General features: G+C 63.4%; 2 protein-coding genes and 1 non-coding gene across 4 annotated transcripts; 1 reads left to right on the top strand and 2 right to left on the bottom strand.

Moving 5' to 3' along the window:
• Nucleotides 1–929: 929 nt before the first annotated feature.
• On the bottom strand, nucleotides 930–13,751 carry ganabb (glucosidase II alpha subunit b). Of its 2 annotated transcripts, XM_069180284.1 has the most exons (25): nucleotides 13,652–13,751; nucleotides 12,845–12,955; nucleotides 12,574–12,682; nucleotides 12,298–12,425; nucleotides 11,428–11,607; nucleotides 10,755–10,820; nucleotides 9,454–9,526; nucleotides 9,055–9,157; nucleotides 8,866–8,962; nucleotides 8,585–8,765; nucleotides 7,675–7,828; nucleotides 6,855–7,090; nucleotides 6,481–6,607; nucleotides 6,101–6,180; nucleotides 5,756–5,896; nucleotides 5,092–5,188; nucleotides 4,898–4,999; nucleotides 3,983–4,226; nucleotides 3,344–3,408; nucleotides 3,184–3,260; nucleotides 3,020–3,094; nucleotides 2,802–2,915; nucleotides 2,520–2,632; nucleotides 2,325–2,425; nucleotides 930–2,162 (listed from the first exon to the last, which is right to left on the bottom strand). In XM_069180284.1, the coding sequence occupies exons 1-25, from the start codon at nucleotides 13,669–13,671 to the stop codon at nucleotides 2,053–2,055; spliced, it is 2,904 nt and encodes a 967-aa protein (XP_069036385.1). In that variant the 5' UTR covers nucleotides 13,672–13,751; the 3' UTR covers nucleotides 930–2,052. The 2 variants fall into 2 exon arrangements, with proteins under 2 accessions (XP_069036385.1, XP_069036386.1); XM_069180285.1 differs by lacking the exon at nucleotides 10,755–10,820.
• Nucleotides 13,752–14,726: 975 nt separating this feature from the next.
• On the bottom strand, nucleotides 14,727–18,670 carry ints5 (integrator complex subunit 5). Its single transcript, XM_069180526.1, has 2 exons — nucleotides 18,377–18,670; nucleotides 14,727–17,703 (listed from the first exon to the last, which is right to left on the bottom strand). Exons 1-2 carry the CDS (start codon nucleotides 18,448–18,450, stop codon nucleotides 14,874–14,876), a joined length of 2,904 nt encoding a protein of 967 aa, XP_069036627.1. The 5' UTR covers nucleotides 18,451–18,670; the 3' UTR covers nucleotides 14,727–14,873.
• A 1,961-nt stretch (nucleotides 18,671–20,631) lies between these two features.
• On the top strand, nucleotides 20,632–20,768 carry LOC138224193 (small nucleolar RNA SNORA57). Its single transcript, XR_011182537.1, has one exon. It is a non-coding gene; the product is annotated as a small nucleolar RNA SNORA57 (small nucleolar RNA).
• Nucleotides 20,769–21,888: the final 1,120 nt, after the last annotated feature.

Here is a 21,888-nt window from a genome sequence, read left to right as displayed (position 1 = left end):
GATGGGGAGAGAGAGAGGAGAGGCGTGAAGATGAGGAGAGAGAGGAGAGTGTAGATGAGGAGAGCGTAGAGAGGAGTGAAAATGGGGAGAGAGGAGTGGAGATGGGGAGAGGAGAGTGTAGATGAGGAGAGAGGAGAGAGGAGTGAAGATGGGGAGAGAGGAGTGTAAACAGGGAGAGAGAGGAGAGGAGGAGAGAGGAGTGTAAAGGGAGAGAGAGGAGTTTAGACGAGGAGAGAGGAGAGAGAGAGGGGGAGAGGGGAGTGGAGAGGGGGAGAGGCCCAGACACCCTGCTGGACTGTCCACTCGGCAGTGTCCAGCTCTCTCCAGCCCAGGAGAGATTACCGACGCACTTCAGACACTTACAGGCTTATCCTGGAATTAGAGCATCAAGGCTTTGAGAAGTGGAGACGTCTGTCATTACACTGCTAACAGTCTGGACCCAGGGGTGTCTGTACAGTGTGTCCAGTAAGAGTCTGTACCCCAGGGGTGTCTGTACAGAGTGTGCAGTAAGAGTCTGTACCCCAGGGGTGTCTGTACAGAGTGTGCAGTAAGAGTCTGTACCCCAGGGGTGTCTGTGCAGTGTGTCCAGTAAGAGTCTGTACCCCAGGGGTGTCTGTACAGCATGTCCAGTAAGAGTCTGTACCCCAGGGGTGTCTGTACAGGTGTGCAGTAAGAGTCTGTACCCCAGGGGTGTCGGTACAGGTGTACAGTAAGAGTCTGTACCCCAGGGGTGTCTGTACAGGGTGTCCAGTAAGAATCTGTACCCCAGGGGTGTCCGTACAGAGGGTCCAGTGAGAGTCTGTACCCCAGGGGTGTCTGTACAGGTGTCCAGTAAGAATCTGGACCCCAGGGGTGTGTCCCCCAGCTGTGTCCTGTGACAGCAGCAGCCGGTGTGGGGATGTGGTTTGGAAATGAAGACAGACACAGGATGGGAATGTAGTTCGGTTTATTGCCACCTCTCAGTGAAACAGATCCATACAGGCTCTGGAGCTGAACCGCGCGCCCCAGCATCACCTCCAGACCCTGACCTTCACTTTCTCCGATCGACAGGGACAAACTCGAGCCTCTCTCGGTCGGGGCCTCAGAAGTGCTGTTTATTTTCACAATTGTAAACTCTCACATCAAGTGCAGCTTCTCAATCAAGTACAGGACAGGTCCGGTCGGGGGGGGGGTGGGGGAGGAGGGGTGTGTGTGGGTGAAGGCGCAGGTGGAACGCAGCCCTGCAGGGGGCGCCGCGCCAGGCCGCCTGGTCGAGACTCCAGCAGTGGCCGGAGCTGTCAGATGTCAGAGAGCCTGGAGCTCCCAGGGCGTCGCTGCCCAGCCAACCAGGCGGAGACATGGGAGAACAGCAGGGCTGGAGGGCTGGGGGTCCGGGAGAGGGAGAGCGCCCACAGACAGCAGCTCCCGAGAAACAGGAAACCCGATAACCCAGGGGCCTCGCCCACTTCCAGTTCCACTGTCCCAGTCAGCCCCTTCCCCTGCACCCAGAGGCCAGTCTGCCCCCTGCCCTGCCCCCAGTCTGGTGGCCCAGAGTCAGACGCCAGCCCACCGAGCCCCGTGACCTACAGGTGACCTTCCCACCCTCTGACATGACCTCCCATGAGCCTTCACACTCCAGTCCAGTCAGTGCCAACATTGCACAGGGACAGGGAGGTGAGGCGTGTGTGTGTGTGTGTGTGTGTTTCACAGTTATCTTAAATCATCTTGAAATTAAGAAATTCAACCATGATGATCTCTTCGTTTCTCAATCATTTATATAAAAAAAACGAACAACAAAAAACCCGAACAACTCAACGTCGATTCGTCCGTGTGGTTCTGGCGTCTGGTCCCGAGGGCAGGGGCGCACTGCCGGGGGGGAGGGGGGAGCGAGGGGGACACCTTCGCCCAGTCAGTGACCCCACAGCTCTCAATTAACCCAGTGACCCCACCCGTGACCCCACACACCCCCTCGCTCCCCACGCCCCTGCAGGCTGGGGGGCCAGAGGTCCGGGCCTGCGATGAAGCGTCCCTCGGGCTGGTCCAGTCTCTCGCCCCCCCGGATCCGGCCCGGTATTACCGGAGCAGGATGGTCCAGTCTGCAGCCACGTTGACGGCCGGCTTGCGCAGGGTGAGCACCGAGGCCCTCTCCTCGAAATCGAACTCCAGGGGGGACTGGCTGCCGTCTGGGGGGAGAGGAGGGGATCAGCATGCAGCAGTCCACAGCCATGACCCCCCGGAGAGGGGGTCACACTGACCCCCCGAGACACACCGACCCCCGGAGGAGAGGGGGGGTCACACTGGAGCCCCCGAGACACACTGACCCCTGAAGCAGGGGTCACACTGACCTGGGATCAGCAGCAGAGCAACGCTGGGGCGGCTGGCCCCCAGAATCACCACCCTCTCCACCCAGGAGTCCGAGGAGAAGTGACCGCTGGGGTCAGCGTTTCTGCGGAGAGAGAGAGGGGGGAGTGAGTGCCCGGCGCTCAGGGCAGCAGGGTGAAGAGAGAAAGAGGGGGGCTGTGAAGACGAGGGACACGTACTGGGAGCTCAGGGTGCCGCGGGCGAAGACGAAGCGCCGGTGGATGAACTGGTGCTCGCTCTCGAACCGGAAGGTGTGCTCGTCGTCCACAAACAGCTCTCCCTCCGCCTCCCCCTGCCGGACAGCGAGAGGACCGGTCAGGGCACTGTGGCCCGCCCCCACACACCTGACACCCCCCGCAGGGGACCCCACACACCCCCACACCAGTGAAGAGGCGAAAGACCGGAGCGACACCCCCCCCAGCCTTGAGAGAGAGAACCCTACCCCGCCCCCCCAAGGGTACCTCAGGGCTGAGGGCGACGTAGAGAGTGTAGGGGTCACTGGTCATGCAGGACGATGACCTCCGCACCCTGTTCTTCCTGGGGACGATGGAGCCGCCCCTCTGGAACACCGGGATCTGCAGTCGGGGACAGGATGTTAGGACTCTGCCGGAGCCTCCCGGGACACTCGCGCCAAGGTCAGGAGAGGAACCGGGTCGGGTCCGGTCGGGTCGGGACTTACCGAGCTCAGGGTGACGGGGATGTAGAGGTGCTGACCACCGCTGTGCTTCTGGAAGGTGTGGACATCGTACCAGACCTGGGGGAGACGGGGAGAGAGAGAGACGCGTCACACACAGGGGCGGGCGTTCTCTCTGCAGAGGGGCGGGGCCTGCAGGCCACACTCACCTGTCCCTTGCCCGGCAGGTAGGCGGTCACTCCCCGGGCGCCCTCGTCGGTGACGGGGTGGACCAGCAGATCCCGCCCTGTCAGCAGCAGCAGAGACGAGACGTTCACACCTGAGCTCCACCCAGAGGTCTCCACTCATACCCCGTCCCCCACTACTCACCCAGCAGGAACTGGTCATCCATGGCAAAGGTGGCGACGTCATCCGGATACTCCACCCACAGCGGCCTGTAACCGACAGGCAGGGTGAGCCAGGGACACACTGCCCACCACACTGCCCGCTGACCAACCCCAAAGGACACACTGCCCACCACACTGCCCACAGGGACACACTGCCCACAGACTGGCCCACAGACTGGCCCACAGGGACACACTGCCCACCACACTGCCTGCTGACCAGCCCCAAAGGACACACTGCCCACCACACTGCCCCTGAGAAGTCCACAGGGGCACACTGCCCACCACACTGCCCGCTGACTAACCACAAAGGACACACTGCCCACAGACTGGCCCAGAGGGGCACACTGCCCACCACACTGCCCACTGACTAACCCCAAAGGACACACTGCCCACAGACTGGCCCAGGGGGGCACACTGCCCACCACACTGCCCACAGACTGGCCCAGAGGGACACACTGCCCACCACACTGCCCGCTGACCAACCCCAAAGGACACACTGCCCACAGACTGGCCCAGGGGGGCACACTGCCCACCACACCGCCCGCTGACCAACCCCAAAGGACACACTGCCCACCACACTGCCCACAGACTGGCCCAGAGGGAGAATCGGGGACACACTAACCTCATGGCGGGCTGCCCAGTGCGGTAGGCGCTGTAGAACAGGGTGTACCAGTAGGGCAGCAGGGTGTATCTCTGCCGCACGGCCTCGCGGATCAGGCGCATGTTCTCGTCCCCGAACAGCCAGGGCTCGCGGCGGGGCGTGTCCAGGTGGGCGTGGGCCCGAAAGAAGGGCTGGTACGCCCCGGTCTGGTACCACCTGACCAGCAGCTCCGAGCTGGGAGCCTTGAAGAAGCCGCCCACATCCGCTGTGGAGAGAGACACACCGGTCCAGCCTGGGTCACCCTGTACCCCTACAGTCCAGAGGGGTACTGGTCCAGTCAAGGTCACCCCGTACCCCTACAGTCCAGTCTGGGTCACACTGTACCCCTACAGTCCAGTCTGGGTCACACTGCACCCCTGCAGTCCAGAGATCACCGGTCCAGTCTGGGTCACCCTGTACCCCTACAGTCCAGTCTGGGTCACACTGCACCCCTGCAGTCCAGAGATCACCGGTCCAGCCTGGGTCACCCTGTACCCCTACAGTCCAGAGATCACCAGTCCAGTCCGGGACACCCTGTACCCCTACAGTCCAGAGATCACCAGTCCAGCCTGGGTCACCCTGTACCCCTACAGTCCAGAGGGGTACTGGTCCAGTCAAGGTCACCCCGTACCCCTACAGTCCAGAGGGGTACTGGTCCAGTCAAGGTCACCCCGTACCCCTACAGTCCAGAGATCACCAGTCCAGCCTGGGTCACCCTGTACCCCTACAGTCCAGTCCGGGACACCCTGTACCCCTACAGTCCAGAGGGGTACTGGTCCAGTCAAGGTCACCCTGTACCCCTACAGTCCAGAGGGGTACTGGTCCAGTCAAGGTCACCTCATACCCCTACAGTCCAGAGGGGTACAGGTGCTGGTGTCCGGCCGACGCGCTGCTCACCTCCGCAGAAGGAGATGCCGACGAGGCCCAGGCTGAGGCACATGGGGATGGATATCTTGAGGTGGTCCCACTCGGCAGCGTTGTCCCCGGTCCACACCGCGCCTGCGCGGGCCCACAGGGAGAGAGGGGTTAGCTCGGGGGCGACCCGGCCCCGCCCCGCCCCACGCTCCCTCCCGGACCCCCGCGAGACTCACCCAGGCGCTGCGAGCCTGCGAAGAAGGCGCGCGTCAGGACGAAGGGGCGCTCCACGCCCCCCGACCTCCGGATCTGTCCCTCCGCCGTGGCCATTTGCTGAGGAGGCGGGGAGAGAGGAGAGTCGTCACCCGGAGCAGCGAGTGCGTTTGTGTGTGTGTGTTCATGACAGGCTCCTGGCACAGGGGAACAGGTACGGGGAAGAGAGCAGGAGACAGGAGAGACAGGAGCAGGAGAGAGGAGCAGGGCAGGGAGACACAGGAGCGACACAGGAGCAGGAGAGAGGAGCAGGGCAGAGCCGGGAGAGACACAGGAGCAGGGCAGGGTGACAGGAGCAGGGCAGAGCCGGGAGAGACACAGGAGCAAGAGGCAGAGCCGGGAGAGACACAGGAGCAGAAGACAGGAGCAGGGCAGAGAGACAGGAGCAGGGCAGAGCCGGGAGAGACACAGGAGCAGGGCAGAGCCGGGAGAGACACAGGAGCAGGAGACAGGAGCAGGGCAGAGCCGGGAGAGACACAGGAGCAGGAGACAGGAGCAGGGCAGAGCCGGGAGAGACACAGGAGCAGGAGACAGGAGCAGGGCAGAGCCGGGAGAGACACAGGAGCAGGAGACAGGAGCAGGGCAGAGCCGGGAAAGACACAGGAGCAGGGCAGAGGCAGCCCTCACCACGTAGAGGCCGTAGAGGTTGTGCAGGTCGCGGTGCTCCCAGGTGCCGTGCAGCGCGTCCTTGTGCATGGTGACCTCCGGCCCGTTGAACACCGACGGCTCGTTCATGTCGTTCCAGGTGTACAGGTTCTCCATCGAACCCTGGGGGGGCAGGTCCGTTACAAACGCTGACCTCTGACCTCTAACCTCCAGCCCCTGAAAGGAGGCACTAACCTCCCTGAGCTGCTCATTAAGGGTTAATGAACTACACAGCCTCTGCAGCTGCCCGACCTTCGAGCCCCCTTTAAAACTGCCCCCTCGGGGTCACCCCTACCCCCCCGGGAAGAGCAGGGGGGCCGTTCTCACCTCGTACTGGTCGTAGGCAAACATGTTGGCCCACCAGGAGCGCATCTCGGGGTTGGTGAAGTCGGGGTATCCCGCATTGCCTGTGGGGAGGGAGAGGGGGTGTGAAGAGCAGAGGGGTGGGGGGGAACGGGGCGCCGCGGTCGGGATTTAACACCCCCAAACCCCGCAGGGTCCCCGACCAGCGACGGACGAGCAGCCCCCCAGTCTAGAGAACCAGGCGGCTCCAGCCTGACCCCAGATATCAATCGGGGTGTTCCGGGACACGGACTAGAGACCCCCCCTCATTACTCTCCACCACGGAGAACCCCAGTATCGGAGCCAAGCGAGCTCCTCTCCTCCCCGGCGGACCCGCCCGGCCCGGCCCGGCCCGGCGGACCCACCTGGCCAGCACCAGCCCTCGTAGTCCCCGCCGTCCTTGTTCTTGGTGTAGAAGCCCTTGGAGCGGATCTCATTGTGGATCTTGTAGCCGCTGTCCACCTTGATGTGGGGGTCCACTATCGCTACCATCTGGGGGGGACAGGGAGCGAGGGGAGAAGGGGGGGGGAGAGAGAGAGGAGATCAATTGTACTGGAGGAACTGGACCCAGACAGGACAGAGACAGCAAAGCAGAGGCTTCCGACACAGGACAAGACTGAGGGGGCGTGGCACGCAGATGGGGCGGGGAAAGGGGTGTGGCACGTTTGCCTGAATGGGCGGGGTCAGTACGGAGGGCGGGGCAGACAGGGGGAGAGCGCCCCGGGACGTCCTGGGACACCTTGCGTTTCTTGGCCTGCAGGGCCTGCAGCATGTCCTTGGGCGCGGGGAACTTGTTGGGGTCCCAGGTGAAGTAGCGCTTGCCGTCCGTGTGCTCGATGTCCAGCCAGATGAAGTCGTAGGGGATGTCGTGCTCGTCGAAGCCGGCGTCCACCGCGGCCACGTCCTCCTGGTCGTTGTAGTTCCAGCGGCACTGGTGGTAGGCCAGGGCGAAGAGGGGGGGCAGGGCCTGCGTGCCTGGGGGGGCAGGAGGGGAGACACGCCGCTCGTGAGCCTGCTGCACGGACGCAGGGGTACGAGCGCCCCCCCCCCCCCCCCGCTGCCAGGATCGGTCCCATCTCACAGCTGAGCAGCTCTTACCCCACGCCTGCTCGAACCCTGTCTGGACCCGCGAGTCTCCGAGTTTCGGGAAGAGTTACACCAAACGGTCTCCGACACCGGACTGTAAAAAGGCGCCGTCCTTCGGATGGGATGTAAAAACCGAGGTCCTGACTGTCTGTGGTCATTAAAAATCCTGGGGTGTCCCAGTGTCCTGGCCAAATTCCCCCCTGGTCTCTACCCCTCATGGCCTCCTAATGACCCCCCCTCTCTGAACAGGCTCCATCACTCTGCTCTCCTCCCCCCTGAGAGCTGGTGTGGGGAGCGGACTGGAGCATCATCCAGGTGGGGGTACACACTGCTGGGGGTGGAGGGGTCCCCATTATCTGGAAAGAGCTCTGAGTGGAGGGTCCAGAGAAGCGCTACAGAATCGCGAGGGTGACGATGGTGACCATTATTAGAAACCCAGTCTCAGGGCAGGAGCCCCAGCGCGGCGCCCCTACCTGTGAGCGAGGCGTACTGGGCGAAGACGTCGGCGGGCCGGGGCCCCAGCATGACGAAGGCGTCGATGATGCCGCTCTCCGAGATCCAGCGCACCTCGGTCTGGGGCGTCTCGCTGGCGCCCTGCACGTAGTCCAGCATCTTCCCAAACACCGTCTGCAGGGGGACGGTGAGTGAGAGGGGTCCCGAGCCCCTCCCCCCCCACACTAACACACCAACACACACCCTCACCCACGACAAACACCCCCCCACCCACGACACACTAACACACACCAACACACACCCCCTCACCCACGACACACGCACACACACCCACGACACACGCACACACACTCCCCCCCCACCCACAACAAACACCCCCTCACCCATGACACACCAACACACACTCCCCACACCGCCTCACCCACAACACACGCACACACCCCCCCACCCACGACACACCCACACACACACCCCCCCACCCACAACACACCCACACCCCCATCGCCACACCCCCTCACCCATGACACACCCATTCCCCCCCCACACCCACGATACGCACACTCCCCACACACCCCCTCACCCACAACACACACGCACACACTCCCCACACCCCCTCACCCACAACACACACGCACACACTCCCCACACCCCCTCACCCACAACACACACGCACACACTCCCCACACCCCCTCACCCACAACACACACGCACACACTCCCCACACCCCCTCACCCACAACACACACGCACACACTCCCCACACCCCCTCACCCACAACACACACTCCCCACACCCCCTCACCCACAACACACACTCCCCACACCCCCTCACCCACAACACACACTCCCCACACCCCCTCACCCACAACACACACACTCCCGCTCCCCCCCATGCACATGCACGCATGCGCCCCCGCACTCACACCCCCCACCTTGCCGGCGGTGTTGGAGCCGATGTCCACCCAGGTCTCGGCGGCGTTGAGCCAGAACAGGCCGAGCGTACGGCGGGCGCTGTGGGCCAGCAGCACCGGCACGGAGCCGTACAGCGCCATGGGGTTGTGCAGCTCGTACTGGAACACGTCCAGGTTGTAGAGGCGGTAGGGGTCCCCCCCGCTGGCACAGGGACAGAGAGAGAGAGCAGCGGGGTGAGCCCCGAGCCCCGAGCCCCGGGCGGAGGGGGCGGAGGGGGCGGGGGGCCGGCGGGCTCACTCACTCCGTGTTCTTCAGCCTGAGCGAGTCCCCGTGCTCCGGGATGCCGTACACGTGCTCCACGCCGGGCAGGGAGAAGTCCAGGCTGATGGAGGACGGGCCTGCGGGCGGGAAGGCGGAGGGGTCAGGGGTCAGAGGTCAGGGGTCAGGGGTCGGCGGCCCCGTGGGAGCGCAGGAAGGGCGGTCTGCCTACCGTGGGGCTTGGCGTCGCTGTGGGTCTTGAAGGTCTCCTCCCACATTCCCTGCTGGTCCTCCTCCTGCTGCTGCTGCTTCGTCTCTGCCTCTCCGTCCGCAGCCTGCGGGGGGCAGAGCGATATCGGGGCGTCACTGGCCGAGGAGCCCCAGGGCACCGGAACCCGGGACGCCCAATCCCAGGACCCAGCAGGATCCGGACCAATCGGGCTCACAGGAGCCCGGTCACGTTTCTGTCACTCCTCGCCCCCTGATCGGGCTCTTCTGTACCCCTCAGAAATTAAACTCGCCCGAAAGTCAACCAGAAATTCACGACCAAAGTAAAAGCAGAACGTAAAACACATGGCTTTTGTTTCCGCCCTTGTTAGACAACGACTCCAGTGCATCGTGGGACACTTGCCTTCTCTCCCGCCGGCTGCGCTCCGGCGTCCTGGCTCTCCGCTCCCTCCTCTTCCTCCTCCTTCCTCGCGTCACTGCAGCAACGAGACGGAGGAGAGCTGAGAGACGGGCCCGCGGGGATCGGGTCCCCACACAGCCCGGGAGGGAGCCCCCATTTCTCCTGGCATCTGACGACACCCCCTCCCCCCACACCTCCCACACCCCAAACCCCAGCTGGGCCCCCAGGCAGGCCCATCCGCCTCGTGTCCGCCGGAGGGCCCCCCCACACAGGAGGCTCTCCCCAGCGGAGCAGCAGGATCCGAGGCGCCCTCCCGGGCTCAGCCACAGGGGCGGCGCTGTTGCAGGAAGAGCTGAGAGCACCCTGGCCATCCCAGGCTCAGCCACAGGGGCGGCGCTGTTGCAGGAAGAGCTGAGAGCACCCCAGCCATCCCGGGCTCAGCCACAGGGGCGGCGCTGTTGCAGGAAGAGCTGAGAGCACCCCGGCCATCCCGGGCTCAGCCACAGGGGCGGCGCTGTTGCACAGTGCTCCACATGGGTCAGGCCCAGTCAGGCACTAAGAGACTCCGCTTCCAGGCAGCGACACCTGTGCCAGGGGCGGGCGGGCAGAGGGGCTCAGAGCAGCGCCAGGGCAGCGGCGGACGACTACAAGAGCACAGCCAGGCACACTCGCGCCAGCAGGGGGCGCCACACACACTTGCCACCCGGGCACGGGAGGAGCTGCCCTGGCCTCTGGGCGGCGCTGTGGTTACCCTGTGGGGACCAGGGGATATGGGTAGGACTCCAGCCGGCGCGGACACTACGATCTGGGGGGGGGAGGGGTGTGAACGAGCGCTATGAACACACAGGGCGCCCCCTACAGTGCAGGCGGGTGACCTGCACCTCTTCGCCCCTCGGTACCGGCGCCTGGGTACAGAACCGAGCCCCGGCAGAGCAAACCCATGCAGGTGGGGGGGGGGGGGTCACAGAGGAGGGAAGGAGGCGGTTTCCATGGCGAGAGGCTTCGCAGGAGGGAGAGCAGGGCAGCCAAGCAGAACAGATACCACCCCCCACCCTCTCGCTGTCCTGGGTCAGAGGTGCTGGCGGGTCCCACATGCAGGAAGGGACGAGAAGATCCGATGCCTTCTGAGCGTCTGCTAGGATCCAAACCGGGGTCCCGCCTGCGCCCCACCACCCCCCCCGCACACACAGGTCATGCGATGGCTCAGGCTGGACTCTGAGCACTGACCGGCAGCGCACACGCACACGCACACACGCAAACACGCACACGCACCCCCGAGCGGAGAGGGCCTCCCAGGGCATTACCTAGAGAACGCACTCCTGAGGCTATCCCACAAGCCACCCACTGTGCTACTGATCTTATGCGAGAGACTGGGGCGCCGCAGACGCACACAGACAGGAGAGAAACAGAGAGAAACAACGTGAGATTTCAGCCGGGGCGCCTCGGAGAGAGCAGAGGCGTCGGGGAACCCCACCCCCGACCGCGGCCCGCTCATTGAGCACGAGGGCGCCCCGGAGCGCAGCGGGAGCATTAAGGCCAGGGCGCGGTGGACCAATCACAGCAAGCGCACAGCCTGTCGCTAGGGCAACAGGACAGCTCTCTCGCCCCCTCGTGTCCTGTGGGCCCCCAACACCCCCCTCACCATCGCCCCCTCGTGTCCTGTGGACCCCCAACGCCCCCCTCACCGTCGCCCCCTCGTGTCCTGTGGACCCCCAACGCCCCCCTCACCGTCGCCCCCTCGTGTCCTGTGGACCCCCAATGCCCCCCTCACCGTCACCCCCTCGTGTCCTGTGGACCCCCAACGCCTCCCTCACTGCTGCCCCCTCGTGTCCTGTGGGCCCTCCTGCCCCCCTCACCGTCGCCCCCTAGTGTCCCGTAGGCCCTACTACACCCCTCACCGTCGCCCCCTACTGCCCCCCTCACTGCAGTAGAGTCCGCTCCGCCCCCGCCGCGCCCCCAGGCCCCCGCCGCACTCACGTGTCCTTGCGCTGGCGCAGGTGCTCGAACACCAGCAGGCCGCGCGAGTTGACGCTCAGCAGCAGCTCGGGACCCTCCATGATGTCCAGCCGGAAGGGGTGAGCGCTCAGGATGAGCCGCTGGTCCGGCCCGCCCAGGGACAGCACCAGGCCGTGGTCATCGCGGGACACGACGGTCAGCCTGCGGGGCGACAGGGAGAGACCCGGCTAGAGCCACCAGCCACAGGCCTGGGCCCAAACACTGACACACTGTCACACCTGGAGCGGATCAGACTGCTGCGCACTGGGAGTCTGACAGCACTGTCACACCTGGAGCGGATCAGACTGCTGCACACTGGGAGTCTGACTGACAGCACTGTCACACCTGGAGCGGATCAGACTGCTGCACACTGGGAGTCTGACAGCACTGTCACACCTGGAGCAGATCAGACTGCTGCGCACTGGGAGTCTGACTGACAGCACTGTCACACCTGGAGCGGATCAGACTGCTGCACACTGGGAGTCTGACAGCACTGTCACACCTGGAGCGGATCAGACTGCTGCGCACTGGGAGTCTGACAGCACTGTCACACCTGGAGCGGATCAGACTGCTGCGCACTGGGAGTCTGACAGCACTGTCACACCTGGAGCGGATCAGACTGCTGCACACTGGGAGTCTGACAGCACTGTCACACCTGGAGCGGATCAGACTGCTGCGCACTGGGAGTCTGACAGCACTGTCACACCTGGAGCGGATCAGACTGCTGCACACTGGGAGTCTGACTGACAGCACTGTCACACCTGGAGCGGATCAGACTGCTGCACACTGGGAGTCTGACAGCACTGTCACACCTGGAGCGGATCAGACTGCTGTGTGCGGGTCTATACTCACGGATAAGCAGGTGGGTCGCGGATCAGAACATCAGGAACCTCGAACCGGGGTCTCAGTGGCTTCAGCTCGTTGATCTTGATCCGGGTCATGTTGCCCTGCAGCCCGTACAGCTCCAGCAGCAGCTTCACCTGGGAGACACAGCAGGGGTCAACCGCGGCGACCTCCGTCCACAACACTGACCTGGTCACCTGCCTCGCTGGTCAGTTCCTCCTCAGTGACCTCTGCCCCCCGACACTGACCAGCTCTCCCACCTGGCTCGGGTGACCTGCTCCTCACCTTGTTGTGCTCGTTGAGCAGCTGCAGGGAGAGTCTGGAATCGCTGAGCTGCAGGGTGTCCAGCAGGGCTCTGTAGGGGGACTGGCCAGGCTGGACGGCCCGTTGGCGCCTGGGACAGAAGGACAGTGTGAGAGCAGGTGCGTGCACACACACACACCAGAGAACCTCACTGGGTGGTCACAGAGACGACACCAGGGCTCTTTCTGCTGACCAGCTCAGACTGGTGTGAGGATCTCAGCAGAGGCAGGAGAAGGGACGAGCTCACACTCACTTGCAGAAGGAGCTCTGCTCGCAGGTCTTGAAGTTACTGCGATCCACAGCCTGTACCTGCTGGAGGCAGAGGGCTGAGAGAGTCAGTCCTGCCAGACAGAGACGCAGCATCCTGCAACACAGGGAGAGACAGGGGCTGACCACACGGTCCCAGAGCCACAGAGGCGACTGACCACACAGTCCCAGAGCCACACGGAGAGAGAGACAGACTGCGAATGCAGAAACACAGAGAGGAGACGGCTCTGTATTTTAATCTGGGATTAAAGCACAGCGCAGCTGGGGGATCGGCCCTGCGTGTCACCGGGAGACGGGCGCTGTGCGCTTATTTTCAGAGCCGGGAAGCCCGCCGGGACCCCGGGCTGCGTGATGCAACCGGGCGCAACCCCCAGCGCACCCCGACCTGCCCCCTCGCTGACAGCAGGGCACAGACACCGACCCTCTCCCCCCGGCACAGCGGGCGTCGCATAACACCGGCCGGGCGGGCCGGGCCGGGCCGCCGCCGCGATTCCCAGCCTGCCGGAGACCAACGCAACGTTTTAAACGCAGAAACTAACCCCTGATCTACCCGTCCCCCCAGACCCGACGCCCAGCGCTCGGCGCCCGGCAGCCCCTCCACCCGGCCGCGCCGACTCGGGGAACCCGGGGACCCCGGAGGACAGAGAGCATCACCGCCCGCATCCCTGCCCACTCCGCGGGCAAGCAGACCCCCAGCAGCCGGCGCCGCCTCGTCTAATCCAGCGCAGGAGGTAGCAAAACGAGCCGCCGGCGCCGCCAATCCCATTGAAAAGAGGACGCCACTGCACCGTACCTCTCCGAGAGAGCCGCCATCTTGACTCAGCGCTGACCTTTGCTCTCCCGTCTACCCCCCGCCCCGCTCGCCTCCTCTTCCGCATCCCGGCTCCTCGCGAGGACACGTCAGCCTCCCCGGATTGGCCGGCTCGCCGCCCCGGCTCATGAATATGCATGAGCGCGGCCGAGGGGTGGGCGGGGCAGCGCACGGCGGGACGCGATAGGTGGCGACGCGTCCAGGTGTTTGTGCTCAAGACGGATCTCCGGCTGAACTAGGTGTTTTTTAGATTGAAGGATTTTGACATTTTATTGTACTGTTTAGTAGAAAATTTGGAAAAAGTGCATTTATTTATAGTCAATTTATTAATCATTCTTGATTAACCTCTGGCGGTTAATTGTTTATTTTTCTGTTTGTGTTTGTTCTCTTATACCTAATTTGATCCTCTGATTGTATTTGTATTTGTAAATTATTTACAAGTTTAATAAAAAATTCTTTAAAAAAAAATCTCCGGCTGAACTGCTGCCTCAGGGCGCAGGGCGGCGGTGTAGGACGGGCCGGAAGCGTACCGAGGAAGTGTCGAAATTCTAGCTCGTTTTTTAGTTTCGCTGCGTTAAAACTTCACTATGTAGGTTGTTGATTTATAGATTCCAAGTGCACAGCAGTCCAGTTTAGCCCCCCTGGACACCTCAGTGAAGAACTGTTTGAGGTGCAGGGAATAGGACCGACATCCACAGGTGTCTGTGAGTGAAAAGACTGTCTTGTTTATTTTATAAGTCTGTTACACAATAAAGACACACAGACCCACTGAGCGGACAAACTGCCCCTGAATAAAGACACACAGACCCACTGAGTGGACAAACTGCCCCGAATAAAGACACACAGACCCACTGAGTGGACAAACTGCCCCGAATAAAGACACAGACCCACTGAGTGGACAAACTGCCCCGAATAAAGACACACAGACCCACTGAGTGGACAAACTGCCCCTGAATAAAGACACACAGACCCACTGAGTGGACAAACTGCCCCGAATAAAGACACACAGACCCACTGAGTGGACAAACTGCCCCTGAATAAAGACACACAGACCCACTGAGTGGACAAACTCTCCCTCTTTTACTGATCCCCAGTGTAAGAAAACAGCACAGCGACGGAACAGCGCAGCGGAGCTCAAGTCCAGGTCCCGCGTGTCCAGAGTCAGTGAGGGGGCCCCCCGGGACCCCCCGGTCCCCCCCCACGCTCAGGGCTGCTGGAAGCGCCAGCACAGGTGCCCCAGCTGGTCCACCTTCTTGTGCAGGACGCTGTAGAGGGGCGCGAGGTAGCGGGTCAGGTCGCCGTCCCGCGAGAAGTCGCGGTAGAAGAGCCCCTTCTCGGCGCTGAAGGAGAACTTCTGGGGCAGGGGGCTGTTGCCCCGCACGTAGTCCCACACGCTGGCCAGCAGGAGGCGCACCTCGAAGGGCGCCAGGTGGGGGAAGATCTCGTGCATGTTGCCCAGCACGGGGGGCAGCAGCTGGCCCTCGGCCATGCAGGCCACCAGCTGGCAGGAGGCGTGCAGGTGCCAGGGGGAGTCGCCGGCGGCCGCGTGGCGCGAGGCCTCCCAGTGGGCCAGCAGGGTGGCCAGCAGGCCGCGCAGCAGCACGGAGCAGTAGCACAGCGCCGGCCGGCCGGCCGCCACCAGCCGCAGCAGCGGGAAGAGCAGGGGGTGCGCCTCGAACCCGCGCCGGATCTGGATGTCCCGCTCCACCGTGCCGCGGGCGTGCTCCTCGGGCGGCCAGGCCAGCTCGCTGTTGGCCACGTCGGGGCACACGGCCTCCACCAGCGCCACGGCCACCACCTTGGCCGCCTCCGGGTTGACGGGCGGCGGCTCCTGGCCCGGCTCGGCCTGCTGGTAGCGCCCGCCGCCGCAGCACCGCGCCGCCAGGCCCAGCAGCGTGTCCAGGTTGCGCCGGGCCTGCTCCGGGTCGGGCGGCGCCGGCGCGGGGGCCGGCCTCAGCCCCCCGCCCACCACGCCGGCGTGGAACACCGACCACACGCCGCCCGAGAAGTGGGCCGCGGTGCCGAAGGTGCAGTTGGTGTCCAGCAGGGAGGCGCGCAGGGCGTCCGGCGGGGCCGGGGGGCCGCCCTCTGGCCCCCCGAAGAGCGGGGCGTTGCCGCGGTGCAGCGCCCCCTCCACCAGCTGCTGCAGCACGGCCTTGAGCGCCAGCGGCGAGTGGGCGGCCAGGCGGGCCAGCAGGCGCACCGAGCAGCGGGCCGCCTCCTCGCCCGCGGCCCCCCCGCGGCCCCGCCCGCGCCGCCGCAGCGCCAGGAAGAAGTGCGCCACGGCGGCCCGCGCCGCGCCCAGCAGGTGGGCGGGCCGCAGCGCGCGGGGCAGCGCGCAGGCGGCCAGCAGGCAGGCGGCGGCCAGCGACACGGCCGCGTCCTCGTGCAGCAGCAGGGGCCCGAAGTCGGGCAGGTGCTGCGCCACGGCCGCGCCCAGCTGCGCCGCCATGCCCGCCCGCCCCGGCTCCTCCTCCTGGCCGCGCAGCACGGCCGCCAGGTTGTGCAGCAGCTGCGCCAGCTCGGCGGCGGCCAGGCCCTGCGTGTGCACCTGCGCCGCGCAGCGCGCCACGGCGGCCGGCAGCAGGCCGGGCATGGAGGCGGCCAGCGGCGCGTGCAGCTGGGCGGCCAGCGCCAGCTCCTCGGGGCCGCGCGCCAGCGCCAGCAGGTGGCACAGCGCCTCGGCGGCGCAGCCGGGGCCGCTGTACACGGACAGCAGGCAGAGCAGCTGGTGCAGCCACAGGTGGCGCTTGCGCTCCAGCCGCAGCGCGTCGGCGCACAGCTCGCGCACGTGGCCGCGCAGCCCGTCCAGGAAGGGCACGGCGCGGGGCGGCGGGGCGGCGGCGGCCAGCTCGTCGTCCGCCGCGCGGCTGTACACCAGCTTCTGCAGGTGCAGCAGCAGCAGCTGCACCACGCGGTCGCAGGCCTCGCGCACGCCGTCCTGCACCGCCGGGCCCGGCGCGGCCATGATGACGGAGGCCGGCATGGCGGTGCCCACCAGGAAGAGCAGCACGCGCTGCGCGCCGGCCGCGCTCTGGCACACCAGGTGCACCACCAGGCTGGCCATGTTGTCCAGCTCGTCGCGCGGCAAGCCGGCCAGCAGCACGTGCAGCTGGTTGAGCACGGGGGGGCGCAGCGAGTCCACCAGCTCGGCCGACACGGCGCCCAGCAGCGCGGGCGACAGCGCAGCCAGCTGCAGCAGGAAGGGCACGGCGGCGCGCTGCTGGGGCTCGCGGGGCGCGGCCAGGCTGGCGTGGAACATGCGCAGCAGCTCCTGCTTGATGGAGTCGGCGTGGCGCGAGGCCAGGTGGCCCAGGATGCCCACCACGGAGCCGATCTTGGGCACGCGGCCCGGCTTCTCGGGCGCGGGGTCGGCGGCGGCGGCGGCGGCGGGGGGGGCGTGGGCGCAGAAGTCCTGCAGCCCGCAGGCCAGCACGCGGCTGATGATGGTGCTGGGGAAGGAGGAGCCGATGTGGGCCACCACCCAGTCGAAGTGGGGCGAGTGCTGCACGGAGGTGTCCAGCAGGGCGGCGACGCAGGCGTCGGGGCAGGAGCCGATCATGGCGGCCAGGCACTGGCTGTAGCACTCCATGAGCGAGCGCGTGGCGGCGCAGGACATCCAGAGCTGCAGCAGCTCGTTCAGGCTGGCGGAGGGCGGCACGCCGTGCCGGCCCGCGTACTTGCTGCTCAGCTGGCCCATGAGCTCGATGGCCCAGGCCGACACCAGCGGCGCCCAGGCCTTGGGGTTGAGGCGGATGAAGTCGGACAGCACGCCGTGGATCTCCTGCAGCACGTCCTCCAGGCCCGCGGCTGCCCCGCGCCCCTCGCGCTCGCCCTCGCGCTCCTGCAGGTAGCAGGCCACGTACTCGTCGAAGACGCCGCGCAGGTGGTCCAGCACGGCGCCGCGGCAGGCCGGCACGCTGCGCAGCAGCAGGATGGCGCACTTGGCGTGGTCGCGCACGCTCAGCTTGCGCCCCTGCGCCTGGTCCACCCCGCTGATGAAGGCCTTGATCTCCAGGGCCAGCTCCTGGGGGCTGCGGGACAGAGGACACCGGCGGTCAGTCTCCAGGCCGTCTCGGCGCTGGCCAGCAGGAGGGGAGACTCCTGGGAAAGACTGAGGCTGCTGCTGGAAGAGGTGTTAGTGGGGGCAGCAGGGGGCGCTCACCCTGCGGTCCATATGGGTCCTAATGCTCCAGTACAGTGACACTAGACAGTGAAAATGACCCCACCCATCAGATGAGACGTAAAACCGAGGTCCTGACTCTCTGTGGCCTTTACCCCTCGTGGCCTCCTAATAACCCCCCTCTCTGAACTGGCTCCATCACTCTGCTCTCCTCCCCACTGAGAGCTGGGGTGAGGGGAGCGGACTGGAGCATCATCCAGGTGGGGGTACACACCGCTGGTGTGGAGGGGATCCTCCTGACCTGGAAGGCCTTGAGCAGAGTATCCAGGAAAGCGCTGTATAAGTACAAGAACGTAACTTTTTCCTCCTTCTGAGAGCCGGACCCGCACCTCATTAACCTTAAAGAAGCGGTCTGAACACGAATTTCATGGAGCGAGAGTTCAGCTCCCGGGCGGACGGGTCTGTCCCAGAGCCGGACCCTGGACCGACCCGGCTGCGCTTCTCGAGGCTTAAAGCGCACTTTTCCGAAAACTTTCTTCCCTTTCGAGGCGAAGCTCAAAGGAATGAAAGGGTCCCAACAATACCTGGCCGTCCTGGTGCTGTGCTGCGCGGACTGCATCGCTGGCAGAGGGCGACTCTCGCTCACGCCTGGGATCATTCAATATCTTTCAGCAAAAAAGACATTAAAAAACAGGAGATATTCCCCGAGTAGCAAGTCGGGTACTCTGCGTGGACTTTCCACTCTTCCAAACAAACCCACGGCGCCTGCTGTGGTGTTTTAAGTACTCGATTTCACAGGACTTGGAAAATTTCTTCAGAGCCCGGCAGGACGGACGGGCGCAACATGGAAATGGTTCCCTCCAGGCAACATAGGCCGGGCTTGAAGGTTCCCAGACATTTTGCCCCGAGTGGCAGGATTCTTTAAAGCGATTGATTGAATCTGATTGAATCTGACACGAACCCAGCAGCACAGCCCGACGTAGTCAGACTCTCTCCAGGCGTAATCGGCTTTGTATATAAGACAACACACATGTGCTACGTGAAAACTACAGATACACAAGCACAAACAATACTGATTTTTATTTGTATTACAAGTAATAACACAGATATCAAGCATCCAAAATTTTACTTAAAAATATTATGTCAAGTACGCTTTGCTATTCAAAGTTTCCTTCCTGTGTCTTCCAAAGTCTTTTTCCTGTGTGTGGCGTGTCAATAGATCACATCTTTGAAGAATTGAAGTTGGTGCGTAAGAAAATGTAGACATTTCCTTTCTGATCGCAAAGCAGGAGAGTAAACACAGTAAAAAAGTCATTTAAAATTGTGATTTATAATAATAATAATAATAAACTTTATTTTATATAGTGCCTTCAAAGGTGGCTTCTCAAAGCGCTTTACAGGATGACAATAACAATAAATAAGAAGAATACAACAATAAATAAGAAGATTTCACAAGATAGGACACAATTATAATTACAACAATACAACAATAACAATAGAGGAGACCGTGGATGGTGGTATTAAGAAGAGCAGAGGGGTGAAGAATGGAACAGTTAAGTAAAGGCTTTTCTAATGAATGTGGTTTTGAGTCTGGATTTGAAGGAGTTTAGAGAAGGTGACTCTCTGATATCCTTGGGGAGAGAGTTCCAGAGCTTGGGGGCATAACAGGAAAAGGCCCTGTCGCCCATACAATGTAGACGGGCTTGGGGGACAGTTAGGAGGGCAGAATTTGAAGAGCGGAGGTTGCGAGGTGGGGAGTAGGGCGATAATAGTTCAGACAGGTATTGAGGTGCCAAGCCATGTAAAGCCTTATAGGTGAGCGTGAGGATTTTAAAGTCTACGCAGAATTTGACCGGAAGCCAGTGCAAGGACTCCAGGATAGGAGTAATGTGATCGCTTGCACTAGACATGGTCAGGATTCTGGCTGCTGAATTTTGGACATATTGCAGCTTGTTCAGAGTAGATTTAAAATAATTGTAACAGCCGGGTGTTTTTTTTTTATTAAACGCCCAATACAAAACACACAAACCCTCAAAACACACGAAAATCACTGCTGCTCTGGCGCTGGCCTGTAGAGGGGACCCTGGCCTGGTCTTCAGCAGAGGGGGGTCTCCTGATTCCTGGTCCTGCTGTCTTCAGTGCAACAGCGCCTCACAAGCCGGAGGATCTGAGCAAGAAAGCAGTTCTGAAAGCACAGCCGCTGTGCTCCACTGAGGTCTAGGTATCGGGAGAACCCCCCCGGGCTTGAGCAGCCGGCTCTGATCCAGCTCCCTGCTCCAGAACCCAGCTCATATCGAGCCCACGTATGAGACTGAGAAGGACAGAAACACCAAGAGGCCGGAAGCGATGCCTGTGGCCGAGAACCCTCATCCCAGAGAGAGGCATTGCCGTCGGGTCGACGGGGGGGGGGTCCCCCCGCGCATGTTCACTCCTCCAGCGCAGAGGTGGCGCTGCCGCCCCAGGAGCGCGTCCGTGGTGGCGCCCAGCAGGGCCGCTCTAGCCGCTCGCTCGGCGTGTCTGTGGTGCAGCGGTGACGCGCCGGGCGGTATAAAGAGCAGCACGCGGCTGCCCCGCTCCTCTCTCTCTCGTGGCGCTGGGTCGAGTCGGGTCCGGTCGGGTCTGGACAGTGCGGGGGTGAGTGATCGAGATATTTTAGAGGTTTTATCACGGATCTGTTTTTACACCTCGCCGGCGTTCTCTTGCGTTATACCGGCTGCTCTTGGTGATCGGAGCTCCTCGCTGTAATTGTCTTCCTCCTCCTCCTCGGTCCTGTCCAGGCGCCCGGAGAGCAGGTCGGGCCTGGGGAGGGAGGTTCTGGGGTTCCGGGGTGCGGGAGGGTCCTCCAGTTCTTGGCATGCGCGCAGTTGCCCGTACTCGCGTGTGTAATGTACGGAGGTACAGTAAGCCCGGTGCAATGTCTTCGGTACCGGCTCCGTGTCCCGTGGGCCGGTCCTATCCTCAATCACCGGCACACAGCCGCCGGAGCCGGCCCGAGTCCGCTGTCCGGGCGGAGCCCAGGGCCGGCCCGGGGTGTGGCGAGGCGACGCGCTCAGCTCTGCTCCGTCCTGTCCTGATCAGTCTCTCTCGGTCCCGTTGCAGGACTGTCCCGCAGCTGGGGGGACCCCGAGGACGCCACAGGTAAGGGCCGGGGTCGGGGTCGGGGCTGGGGCGGGGGGACAGCCGGGTCCCGCTCCAGAGCGGCCTGATCCGCTCCAGACTTTACCCAGAGCCTTCCTGTTCAAGCGGTGCCGGAGAAGCCCGGAGCGGGTCGGGCCTCAAAGCCCGGAGTGGAGCGCTCTGCTGTCCAGTGGGGGGGTCTGGGTGTTGGGTGCATGAGCCCCTTGACCTCCAGCATATTGGCTCTGCGGCGCCTGCAGTGGCCGGCAGTGTAATCTACGGAGGAACAGCAGCGGTGGTCAGCGAGGGGGGCTCAGGCGGGCGCTGACCGGTGGCCTGGCCAGCTCCCCCGCCTCTGGCACAGTGCTTTCTGCGCGGCGGCTGCAGGCAGGGGGCGCTGTTAACGCTGGCTCTTGCGGTTCTGGGCTGCAGGTTCGCCGGACGGGACGGTCCCAGCCCGGCCCGGAGAGGGCGAACAGCCCGCTGTCATCGGCTCCCTGCAGCTGTGTGGGGACTGGGCCCTGAGCGGCAGCACCAGGCTCGTTTTCAATAAAAAGTTATTCTTGTAAAGTGCTCGTGTGTGTGTCTTCACTGGGGGGAGGGGTATTTCCACAGAGCAGGGGGGAAAGAGCCGGAAGCATCAGGGAGTGTCTCTCCACTCCACACTCGCACTGTCTGTGGCCCAGGGGTACAACACAGCCTGGGCCAGTCGGTCATCCCTGCTGCTGGTACACTCTTAAACAAGGGAGAGTAACGACCTGTAACTCTCCTCTTCCTGTTGGGTGAGGTTTAGGTGGGATGGTGTTTGTGCTGTAAAACACATTTGCCCCAGGAGCCAAGGTTTGAACTGGAGGGTATTAATAAGGAGCCTGAGCAGGGAGGGGTGAATTGGAACAGAAGCTGGCACTGAGCTGCCCTGCTCTAGCCCAGGGCGTTCTGACCGGTTCTGGTAGCTGAACCCCTTCGTCCTCCATTATTT

This window comes from Lepisosteus oculatus, chromosome 18 (genome assembly GCF_040954835.1).
Source record: "Lepisosteus oculatus isolate fLepOcu1 chromosome 18, fLepOcu1.hap2, whole genome shotgun sequence".
Lineage (NCBI taxonomy): Eukaryota > Metazoa > Chordata > Actinopteri > Semionotiformes > Lepisosteidae > Lepisosteus > Lepisosteus oculatus.
Note: the sequence above shows the minus strand (reverse complement) of the source record. Positions and strands in the feature narration are given on the sequence as shown.

What these genes read in the sequence shown, in the direction of transcription:
- ganabb (XM_069180284.1), bottom strand. Translation starts at nt 13,671, where the DNA reads ATGGCGGCTCTCTCGGAGAG. An exon ending in ACTGGGCAGCCCGCCATGAG is followed by an intron (nt 3,409 to 3,982) that starts GTTAGTGTGTCC and finishes TGTCGGTTACAG; the next exon opens with GCCGCTGTGGGTGGAGTATC. An exon ending in TGCTCTGCTGCTGATCCCAG is followed by an intron (nt 2,163 to 2,324) that starts GTCAGTGTGACC and finishes CTCTCCCCCCAG; the next exon opens with ACGGCAGCCAGTCCCCCCTG.
- ints5 (XM_069180526.1), bottom strand. Translation starts at nt 18,450, where the DNA reads ATGATCCCAGGCGTGAGCGAGAGTCGCCCTCTGCCAGCGATGCAGTCC. An exon ending in CACAGCACCAGGACGGCCAG is followed by an intron (nt 17,704 to 18,376) that starts GTATTGTTGGGA and finishes TCTGTCCCGCAG; the next exon opens with CCCCCAGGAGCTGGCCCTGG.